The 12,033-nt window shown below is 38.3% G+C and overlaps 1 protein-coding gene across 6 annotated transcripts in view; it reads left to right on the forward strand.

Annotated features, from left to right (window-relative positions):
• FAM169A (family with sequence similarity 169 member A) overlaps positions 1–12,033 on the forward strand; it is a 66,296-nt gene that overhangs the window by 32,844 nt on the left and 21,419 nt on the right. For all 6 annotated transcript variants that reach the window (XM_070774533.1, XM_070774532.1, XM_070774530.1 and 3 more), the window contains 2 exons: positions 7,892–8,071; positions 11,745–11,873. In XM_070774533.1, coding sequence (XP_070630634.1) covers positions 7,892–8,071; positions 11,745–11,873 — 309 coding nt within the window. The remainder of the gene's footprint in view (positions 1–7,891; positions 8,072–11,744; positions 11,874–12,033) is intronic.

A 12,033-nucleotide genomic window follows, 5' to 3' on the forward strand; every position in this document is an offset into this window, starting at 1 on the left:
AAGAATAGTGTGTGTTGGGGGTGGGTACTATTTAAAATAGAGGTACTATTTCAATAGACTAGTCAGGGCAAGCATCTCTGAAGGTAGTGTGGGAACAATGAGGAAGGAACTTCTCTTGAAGTTTCAAGAGGAGGTTTTTAGAGGTCTGAATTTCACTCTGGGTGATAGGAATCTGGTGGAGGATTTTGAGCTTCGAAGTAACACAATCTGGTTAGCCTTCTATAAAAGTAGCTGTGTTGTGTGGAAAACCAGAAAGAGATGGCAGTGAAGAGTGAAGTTAGTTAAGAGGCGGTTGCAGAAAACTGGTGAGAGGTGAAGAAAGGGGTAGAAGTCTTCATAATTAAGATAAATTATGAAGTCATTGCTGCAGTATTTCTAATGGATTATGCGTAGGCTGTGAAGGAAAAGTCAAGGATGAGATCTCAGGTTTTGCTCTGAGCCCCTGATAGAATGATGATAAGATTTACTGAAAAATTAGAAAACAGGAGAAGGAGCAGGTTTGGGGAGTATATGAAAAATCTGATTATAAACAGTTTATTAGAATCACGTGTACAAATTTGTTGTTCCATTTACATTTTTAAGCTTTATTAAGGTTCATTTACATACCATACGATTTACCCATTGTCGTTGTTCAGTTGCTCCATCGGGCCTGACTCTTTGTGACCCCATGGCCTGTAGCACACCAGGCTTCCCTGCCCTTCACCATCTCCCGGAGCTTGCTCAAACTCGTATCCATTGAGTCGGTAATATCATCTGACAATCTTGTCCTCTGTCACCCCCTTCTTCTCCTGCCTTCAATCTTTCCCAGCATCAGGGTCTTTTCTAGTGGGTTGGCTCTTTGTATCAGGTGGCCAAGATATGGAGCTTCAGCGTCAGTTCTTCCAGTGAATATTCAGGGTTGATTGACTGGTTTGATCTCCTTGCAGTCCAGGAGACTCTCAGGAGTCTTCACCAACACCACAGTTTGAAAGCATCAATTCTTCGATGCTCAGTCTTCTTTATGGTCCAACTCTCACATCCATACATGACTGCTGGAAAAACCATAGCTTTGAATATGCAGACCTTTGTCTGCAAAGTAACGTCTCTGCTTTTTAATACTGTCTAGGTTTGTCATAGGTCTTCTTCAAGGAGCAGGTGTCTTTTAATTTCATGGCTGTGGTCACTGTCTGCAGTGATTTTGGAGCCCAAGAAAATAAAATCTGTCACTGTTTCTGTTGTTTCCCCATCTATTTGCGGTGAAGTGATGGGACCCAATGCCATAATCTTAGTTTTTTGAATGTTGGGTTTTAAGCCAGCTTTTTCACTCTCCTCTTTCACCCTCATCAAGAGGCTCTTTAGTTCCACTTCACTTTCTCCCATAAGCTGGTGTCATCAGCATATCTGAGGTTACTGATATTTCTCCCAGCAATCTTGATTCCAGCTTGTGCTTTATACAGCCCAGCATTTCTCATGATGTACGCTGCATAGAAGTTAAATAAGCAGGGTGACAATATACAGCCTTGACGTACTCCTTTCTCAATTTGGAACCAGTCCGTTGTTCCATGTCTGATTCTAACTGTTGCTTCTTGACCTGCCTACAGGTTTCTCAGAAGGCCGGTAAGTTGGTCTGGTATTCCCATCTCTTTTTATCTGTCTTCTTGACTATAGCCAATCTGGTGGCTGTCAAGTGGTATGGCATTGTCATTTTGAGTCGCATTTACCAAATGGCTAAGGATGTTGAGCGTCTTTTCACATGCGTTTTGGCCATTATTGTGTCTTCTTTGGGCTATCTGTTCAAATCCTTTACCCATTTTTAAATTGAGTTGTCTTCTTTTTTTTTTTTAACCCTTCTCACTTTATTGTGGTATAACTGACTTACAGAAAACTAACCATGTCGAAATTTTACTTTGTTACATTTTGACTTGTGTATATAGCTGTGATACTACCACTACAGTCAAGGTAGTAAACAGATCTCTTATTCCCAAAAGTTTCTTTGTGCCTATTTGTAACCATCCTTCCTTCCTCAGTTTGTCCCCAAGGAAACACTCATCTGCTCTTTATTATTATATATTAGCCTGCTTTCTAGATTTTTATAAATTGGAATCATATAGTACATTTTTTTTTGTCTGGGTTCTTTCAGTATGATTATTTTGAGGTCCATCCTGTTATAATTCACATATCATCAAGTTTACCCTTAAGTGATTTTCAGTATGTTCACAGAGTCGTGCAACCATGAGTACTGCCTAATTCAAAAACATCTTCATCACCTCAAGAATTGCTGTACCCTTTAGCTGTCACTCCTCATTTCCTTTATCTTGGAATTCCTGGAAGCCACTAATCTCCTTTCTGTCTAGATTATTTATCTTAAAATATGTTTTTTAATCTTATTTTATTGTGGTAAGAACACTTAACAGAAGACCTACTGTCTTAACAGACTTTTAACTGTAGATTACAGTATTGTTGACCGTAGGTGTCGTATTGTATATAGCATGTCTCTAGAGCTTGGCTTTACTGAAACTTTAAGCCTGTTTTCCCTCACTCTGCCCTTGACACCCGTTGTTCTGCTCTCTGCTTCTAGGAATTTGACTGTTTTAAGATGTCTCATGTAATTGGAATCATGCAGTGTTTGTCCTGTGGCTGACTGACTTCGCTTAGCATAATGTCCTCAAGGTTCATCCATCTTGTTGTATAAGGCAGATGTACATTTTTTTGAAGCTGTTTGTATATGTCCTACACACACACGCCCCCCCCACCCCCACACCCACCCCTTATTTTCTTTATCCATTCATTCATCATTGGACCTTTAGGTTGTTACCACATCTAGGCTATTGGTAATAATGCTGCAGTGAACATTGAATTGCTAATCTCTTTGAGATACTGATTTCCATTATTTTGGATATATACCCAGGAGTGGGATTGCTGGATCTGTGATGGTTCTATTTTTAATTCTTTGCGGAACCTCTGTGCTTTTTTTCATCGTGGCTACACCATTTTTCATTCCCAATAACAGTATACAGGGTCCCAGGTTCCCATACCCTTGTTAGCATTTGCTGTCTTTTGTTTTGCTGGTAGCAGCCCTGATGCGTATGAGGTGAAACCTCGTTTGGTTTGCTGTTACCCTGATCATTTGAGACATTGAACATGTTTTATATACCTGTTGGCCATTTGTATGTCTTTGGGGAAATGTCTGTTAAATCCTTATTTTTAGGTTGGGTTTTATTTGTCTTTTTATTAGTGAGTTGTAAGCATTTTTCGTATATTCTAGACTGAAGTCCCGTATGGAGTACGTAGTTTGAAAGGATTTTCCCTCATTTGTGGATGGTCTTTGTGCGTTCTGGTCGATGCCCTTTGACGACTAGTGTTTGTGAAGCCAGTTATCTGTCCATGTGTCACTCTTGCTTTTGGTGTTTTCGCTAAGAAGACTTTTCCTGACCTAAGGTGATGAAGATTTGCTGCTGTGTGTTATGCTAAGATTTTTATAGTTTTAACACTTAAAGTTATGTTTATGTTCCATTTGCAGTTAATTTTTGTATGTGGTCTAAAAAAGGGGAGTGGGACCCAATATCATTCTTTTGCATATGTGGATATCCAGTTGCCCTAGCCTCATTCATTTTAAAAAGACTGTTCTGTTTCCATAGAAATGCCTTGGGACTCCTGTCAAAAATCAGTTGACCAAAAATAAGAGGTTTTGTTTCTGGAACTTCTGTTCTGTTGATTGCTATTTATTCTTGTGCCAGTACCACACTGGCTTGATCACTGTAGCTTTGTAGCTTTTAAAATGGGAAGTCTTCCAACTTTGTTAAGATTATTTGGGTCATTTGTGTTTTTTTGCATTTCCATACGAGTTTTAGGATTACTTTGTCAATTTCTGCAAAAAATCCAGCTGGAATTTTGAACCTATAGGTCAGTTTGCGGTGTGTTGACATTCTAACAATGTTGTCTTCTGAATCATGAACAATGGGATGTCTTTCCAGTTATTTAACTGTTCTTTAATTCCTTTGGCTTTTTGAAAAATTAATTACTTAGTTTTGCCTGTGATGGGTCTTCACTGCATCCCAGGGGCTCTTTGTTGCTGTGCACGGGCTTTCTCTAGTTGGGGTGAGCGAGGGCTACTCTGTAGTCGTGGTGTGTGGGCTTCTCGTTGCAGTGACCGCTCGATGCAGAGCAGGGATTCTAGAGTGCGTGGGCTTCAGTAGTTGTGGCATATGGCCTTAGTTGCTCTGCAGCATGTGGGATGTTCCCTAACCAGGGATGGAACCTGTGTCCTCTGCATTGCCAGGCAAATTCTTAACCCCTGGACCACCAGGGAGGTCCCTAATTCCTAGTAAATGTTTGTAGTTTTCAGTTTTGTACTCTCGCCAAATTTATTCCTGAGTATTTTATTATTTGGTGACGCTCTTGTTAGTGGAATTGTTTTCTTAATTTCATTTAAAGATTGTTCATTGCTGCTGTCTAGAAATACAATTGAATTTTTTTTTTTTTGGCCACTCTGCAAGGCACCTGAGGGTCTAGATCCTAGTTCCCCAGCCAGGGATCAGACCCACGCCCCCTGTAGTGGATGCCCTCGGTGTTGACCACTGGACTGCCAGGAAAGGCCTCAGTTGATTTTTGTATGTTGATCTTATGTCCTATAATCTTGCTGACTTTAGAAACTATCAGTTTTAATACCTTTTTAGTGAATTTCTTAAGATGAAAATCTTAAGGTCTGTATACAAGAAGGTTTCCTTTCTTTCTAGGTGCTTTTCATTTCCTTTTCTTGTCTAATTGCCCAGCTAGAACCTACTTAAGATATTGAATAAAAGTGGTGAGAATTAACATTTTTATCTTGTTCTTGATCTTAGGGGAAAATATCTGGTCTTTCACCATTAAGTGTGATTTTTCTTAGCTGTGAGGTTTTTCATAGATCCCTTTATCAAATTGAACACCTTAAGTATTTTTATCATGAATATGCTGGATTTTGTCTAATGCTTTTTCTCTGTATTTGGAGATGACCGTGTGTTTTTTGTTGTATTTACGTTTATATGAACTCTTCCATTCATCTTGGAGTAAGTTTCATGCATTACAGAAATAAAAGATTGTGATCATAAGCATTTGGATAAATGGTAGAAACCTTGAGAGTAGGTGAAATTACCCAGAGAGAGCATATAGAAAAAGATTGTGGCCAAAGGTGAAGCTCTGAGGAGTGTAAATATCCAAGCTGCTTCTTGTGCAGTGCTAAATTAAATTTCATTTCAACTAGTAGATTTTTAATGAAAAGTTCATCTAAGGTTGTAGTCCCCCCCCCACTAATTACTAAGTACTTGTGCTGTTGATGTGTCTGAAGAATCTCTGGTAACAGGAGATTTTTCTACCCTTTATTTGATTTCTCTTATATCTGGGTAGAACCTGATAGAAATATAAAAATAAGAATTTAAGATATAGTCACAAGAAGGGAATTAGCATGGTTTTTTGAAATGAATATGTACATGGTGAGTAAGTAGAACTTTAGACTTTGTGAAAACTGTTAGTTCCATAAATTGACCTTGTTAACACTGTTAGATGCTAGACTCTACCTTTTCTCTGTTTAAAGGAATGTTTATGTAAAAATAGAAAAAAATCAATTTGTGGGAAATTTACTTCATATATTTGGTATTCTGAGGCATGCACAACAGTAAAAGCAATAGATCTTCAGGCAGTATTACGAACTAGATAGGATTCTCTTCTCATGTTTGCTTTGTCCTTTGAATTAATGTTATTTTTAAAGTAATGTCTCTTGATTTCTTTATCACTTGTAGCAGTTACTATGAGAGAACCCTAATTTTAAGGCATTAAAAAAGCTAGTCATAGTAGCTTGTTGGTGAGGCTACCCATTAGACTAGTAAAAATTTTATGTATTTATTTTGGATTTATTGAGTATAATTGATAAGTTGAAGTTGTGATTTGATACACATTGCAAAATATTCACCATAATCAGTATATTAATTGCCTAACATGGTTGCCATTTTCTTTCTTCCTTCTTTTCTTTTATATATATAATGTGTGTGTGTGTGTGTGTGTGTGTGTGTGTAATTTTCTTTACTTTTGTCTGTGTTGCGCCTTTGTTGTACGCAGGGCTTCCTCCGGTTGCAGTGGGGTGCAGGCTTCTCATTGCGTGGCTTCCCTTGTTGCAGAGCACGGGCTCTAGGGTGCTCAGGGTTCGGTAGCTGTGGCTCCTGGCTTTGGAGCACAAGCTCTGTAGTTGTGGCACGTGGGCTTCGCTGCCCCATGGCATGTGCGGTCTTCCTGGACCAGGGCTCGAACCCCTGTCGCCTGCATTGGGTTTTACATATACATATTTACAACTGAGCCACCAAAGAAGCCCTCTTCCTTTCCTTTTTTGAGGTGCTAATGCTTAAGATCTACGTTTTTTTTTTTAATTTGATGTGCATACTCGGTTCTGTCCAACTCTTTTCTACTCCAGGTACTGTAGTTTGCCAGGCTCCTCTGTCCGTGGAATTTTCTAGGCAAGACTACTGGAGTGGGTTGCTCTTTCCTCCTCTAGGAGATCTTCCCTACCCAGGGATCAAACCCGAGTCCCCTGTGGCTCCTGCATTGGCAGGTGGATTCTTCATAAAGCAATATTGTTAATTACAGCCACTCTGTAAGACATTTTGACCCTTATTAGTGTCCTAACTGAACATCAGTGGTTAAGAACTGAGTATATAACAATGTGTGTTACCTGTTTTGAATTTAAATTAGTTGTCTTAGTGTGTGTGTGCTTAGTCGCTCAGTCGTGTCTGACTCTTTGTGACCCCATGGACTGTAGCCCACCAGTCTTCTCTGTCCATGGCGATTCTCCAGGCAAGAATCCTGGAGTGGGTTGTCATGCCCTCTTACAGAGATTATTGCAAAAAGTTATTGAAGTTCTCCAGTTTAATAATGAGTAATTCATTATATGGTTGAACTTAAAAAGTCTTGCTATATTGACCATCTCATCAAATGATATGATTGGTAAAAGTTAATTTGTGAAAGGTTTGTTGCCTGAAATTTTGTTTCTTTCTTGAACTACATCATTATAACTATCCAAAATCATGTGAATAATATAACTGAGAATAATTGTTTTACTTGAAGTACTAAAAGAGTAGAATACTGACTGATAGCTAACTTAGAAAGTGACTCCAGCATGATGTCCTCTACTTACAGACTGTCTTAAGATACATTATAAAAGCTTATACATCTGTTTGAAGGGTCAAAACCCAAATCAGGGTTCTCAAAAGACAAATCAGTGTAGCTCTGTAATATAATAAGGGGAGGCATATTTAGTTACTACTACAAACACTTCTCCTATTAAACCTTAAATGTACAGGATATTTTAAAAAGTGTATTCACAGAGGAAAGATTGCTGACTTAGCCGTTTCTAAAAACCAATGTTTCCATTTAGTCCTAATCCATAGTCCTTAAAAATTTGGAGAACTAATTCACTTCTTTGCCGTCATTAAGTAGATAAAAATGAAACTGTACTCACTAGGGAAAAAGTAAAGGGAAAAGACGAATATTCACATACTAAGGTTGGAATTGGATACTTCGTGTACTTATGCAATCACCAAATACTCTTTAAATTTGAAATTTTAATAGTTGATGAGCTTTAAAGTGGTACAGGTCTATGGACAGAGATATATATTCAAGCATACAATTCATCAAATGGTAATGGTTAATTTGCATGAGTTACTGTTGTCAGCTGTAAAATACATAGTTCTTCTCATCATCTCAGGTATACGTTATGATATGTAATAGCTGGAAAGCATTTTATATTGTAAAATTTATGCATTTATTTAACATTCGTGATATAAGAAAAAATAACCCATTTCAGACTTAACTCATGTTCTCTAAATATATATACCTACATGGTCTTTTAAATGTGAAAAATTGTTGGATTTCTGTTTTATGACTGCAGGAAGCACATGTGCCTCGTTTCTTACCCAAAGCTACCAACTGCCAGTTCTGGATACAATGTTTGTAAGAAAGAAATATCGAGGCAAAGACTTTGGGCTTCATATGCTGGAGGACTTTGTTGATTCCTTTACAGAAGATGCACTTGGCTTGCGATATCCCCTGACCTCTCTCATGTACATAGGTAATTGGATTAAGTTTTTAGTTAAACTTGTCTCAGTGTCACTTCTGACTTGTTTCTGCACTTTATCTTAAATGTGTGTATGTCAGTATTAAGTAAATTACATTCTTGACTCTCTAGGGTCAATAGAGTCTATGTGCCCTTACCTCACATAAATGGCCTTTTGAGGGTATGGTAGCTTTTTTTTAAGAAATTGAAATAGAATTCACATACCATTAAATCCACCCTCATAAAGTGTACAGTTCAGTGGTTTTATTATTTCACAGCTGTGCAACCATAACCACTATCTAATTTTAGAACATTCTCAACATCCCCAAAAGAAGCTCTGTACCAATTAGCAGTCACTCTGCCGTTCCTCCATTCCTTCGTCCCCTAGCAACTAACAACTAATCTATTTTCTGTGTCTATGGATTTACGTATTCTGGACATTTCATATAAATGTAATTGTATGATGTATTGTAAGCTCTTTGTGTCTAACTTCTTTCATTTTGCATAAACGTTTTCAAGGTTCATCCATGTTGTAGTCTGACTCAGTGCTTCATTTTTTTTTTTTTAATAGCTGAGAAATATTCTAGTGTGTGGATATGCCATCACCAGTTGATAGATTTTTGGATTGTTTCTACTTTTTAGATATTATGAATAATGCTCCTGTGAACATTTGTGCAATTTTTGAGTGAACATTGCTCTGGTGTATATATCTAGGTGTGGATGAAGTAGCTTGGTTATAACCTTGCCAAACTGCTCTGAAAGCAACTGCACCATTTTACATTCTTGTAAACATTGTATGAGGGTTGCTGTTTCTCTACATCCTCACCAATACTTACTATTATTTGTCCTTGTAAGTTTTGACCACACTGCAAGGCTTATGGGATCTTAGTTGCCTGATGGGATCGAACCCTTGCTCCTGGCAGTGAAAGCGCAGAGTCCTCACCACTGGACTGCTGGAAAATTCCATTATTTGTCTTTTTTACTGTAGCCCTCTCAGTGGATGTGGAGTGGCATCTCATTGTCTGGATGCACATTTGGTGTTGAACATCTTTTCATGTGCTTATTAGTCATATATGTATCATCTTTGGAAAAATGTATATTTAGACCCTTTAACCATTCTTTCTTTGGGTTATTTGTTATTTGTCTGTGGTAGGTTTTTTTGTTGGCTCTGCTGCAAGGCATGTGGGAACTCATTTCCCTGACCAGGGATCAGACCCTCACCCCTTGCTTTAGGAATGTAGAGTCTTAATCACTGGACCACCAGGGGAGTCCCTGTGGTAGCTTTTTAAATTAAAAAATTCAAATATACAAAAAAAAAAGTAGGAGGTAACAAAATACTCATGTATCATCCAGCATGTAGCATCCATAGAAGTGGATTATTGCCAATGTAGTTGTACTCCTGTCCTATCCAATTAGCTTATTCTCTCCCTTCCTTGAAATAAGCACTGTAGGTACGGAGTTAGAGAAAGCGGGGTTCACAAAAAGAATGAGACTGGCACTGTACAGGAACAGGTCACCTTTAATGAGGCGAGAAGGGGTACCAGTCAGATTAGTGAGCTGCTGCACTAACCCAAGAAAAGAGCAAGTATATATAGGCATGTATGTGGAAATCTACTGTGTTAAGGGGGCCTGTTCTCTAAGGTTGTTCAGAGTAGTTCTCTCTTACACGGCTGGGGCAAGGAATTCTGGAGATCGGCCAGAGGCTGGACCGGCTGGGAGCTGGGCAAATCAACTTTAATGTCCATTTTTTTTCTTCGGGTGAGAGAGTTCTTTGTTTTGCATAGAATGGTGGGGAGGACCAGGAGGGGAGTTTAACTCCAGGCTGTTTTAGCCTTGTAACTTTCCTTCAAGCAGTATCCTTAATTTGGCATTTCTTTTCCCCATGCAGTTATTCAGTTATTCGACTTTATACACACACACACACACACACACACACTCCGACAATGTCATGTTTTTTTTTAATTGTCCTTTTGGTGTGTGGCTTCGTTGGATTGTAGTTGCATCGGGTGGGCTCTTTAGCTGTGGCATGTGGGCTTAGTTGCCCCAAGGCATGTAGGCTCTTGGTTGTCCAGCCGTGGATCAAACCCGAATCCCCTGCATTGGAAGGCGTGTTCTTAACCACTGGACCACCAGGGAAGTCTCAGTGTCATATTGTTTTACATGTTTAAAGGCTTCAGGGAATTCCCTGGTAGTCCAGTGGTTAGGACTCTGTGCTTTGAGTGCCAAGGGTCTGAATGTAATCCTTGAAAATAAATTAAAAAAAAAAAAACAACAACTTTATATGAATAATATGTACTGTATGAATTCTGCAATTAGCTTTTTCTACTCATCTTTATAAGATTTATTGCTATGGATTCATGTACCTCAATTCTTTTTCAACGCTGTTTCTAGTGTGTATATATATTTTGTTGTTGTGTTTTAAATGCTGTTAGTGGATTTATATTTGTATAAAGCCTGTAGTACTGCTCTTTTCTTAATGAAGTAAGATTTGATACTGGAGTGATTTGTGTGAAAACTTTTATAGTATATAATTTACCACTGATTTTAATCTAGCATCAGATATTCACTGAAAAAATGTTTTTGTTCTAAGTTTCTTCTCCCTTTTAATATCAAAAATCCAGAAAACAAGAACCAAGCATTGCATGCTCATCTTGAATCACAGTTTCTCTCTAGGCCCATACGTGAGAATGGAATGAATGCTGTCTACCCTGGATAATCTGAAAATGGATTTTCCTCTTAAAGTCTTAATTATTGCTTTACTAAATTTGGGGAGGCATGCAAACACATCTACTGTAGGCAGAGTCTCTTATTACTTACCCTTTTTAAGGATTCTAATGATAAATAAATTGAATACTAAATGAACTACAGGTGCTTATGTATTATGTAAGGCATCCTCTACTATTTTAGTTATTTTAATTGAGACAAAGGACTCAGTGTGGCCTACTGGTTTTCTCCAGCTTTTTGCTTCCTGATAGGTGTGGGAGTAACTAAAGAACCTGAGAAGTATTGTCAAATATGCGGGGGAAAAGTGAGCAAATGGCATCCTGCTGTCCACATGTTCAGGGTCCAGATTAACAGATGTTAAGATTTTGCCATATTTTCATTTAAGAGAATTAAACGAGATGGAGACTTGAACAAGATGTAGATATAGTTGATGTTCTCTTTGAACCCGGCCCTAATCCCATCCCTCTCTCACCTTTTTCTCCCTGGAGGTAATTGTGTTCCTCAAGTTGGTGTGTATCCTTCCTGCCCATGGTTTCACATCTAGAAACACTACAAAACATTATTTTGTGTGCTTTCTTATTTTAAAGATTTTTAAGTTTTTAAAAAAGTAATAATTTCAGACTTATTTTTTATGTATTCAAATTTACAGAATTACTTTAGATTTTCACACTTCCCAAAATACAGATATAAGTTAAAAAGCACAGAAGTTCTCTTCATTTGCCCTATTAAAGGTCTTGCCTGAAAACTGGGTTCACCTCTTGATGAGTTTTGAGCCAAAAGACAGCCAGGCCAAAGAGTAGGAGAACTTACCACTTGGATTAAGTGAGGGGAACACCAGGCATATTTCCCAGACCAGTGTCTCCTAAACAGTTTTTTGGTGATAAAATATACATTATACAGCGTTTTAACCATTCATTCCAATTGGTTGCTGGGATTTCTAGAAAAGTTTCAATGTGTGTTTCAGCTTGCAACCAGTACTTTGAAAAATATCCAGGAGACCATGAACTGCTTTGGGAAGTTGAAGGTGTTGGACACTGGTACCAGAGAATACCAATCACCAGAGCGTTACAAAGAGAAACTCTTAAAATTACAGGTAAGACTGTTTTCAGTTTGGACACAAGTCTAGTGTAGAAGCATTGCCTAATGATGGGCTGATTTCAGTGTTGCCCATCTGGTGATGTCCATGTGTAGAGTCTTCTCTTGTGTTGTTGGAAGAGGGTGTTTGCTATGACCAGTGCGTTTTCTTGGCAAAA

The sequence above is a fragment of the Bos indicus genome, chromosome 20 (genome assembly GCF_029378745.1).
Source record: "Bos indicus isolate NIAB-ARS_2022 breed Sahiwal x Tharparkar chromosome 20, NIAB-ARS_B.indTharparkar_mat_pri_1.0, whole genome shotgun sequence".
NCBI lineage: Eukaryota > Metazoa > Chordata > Mammalia > Artiodactyla > Bovidae > Bos > Bos indicus.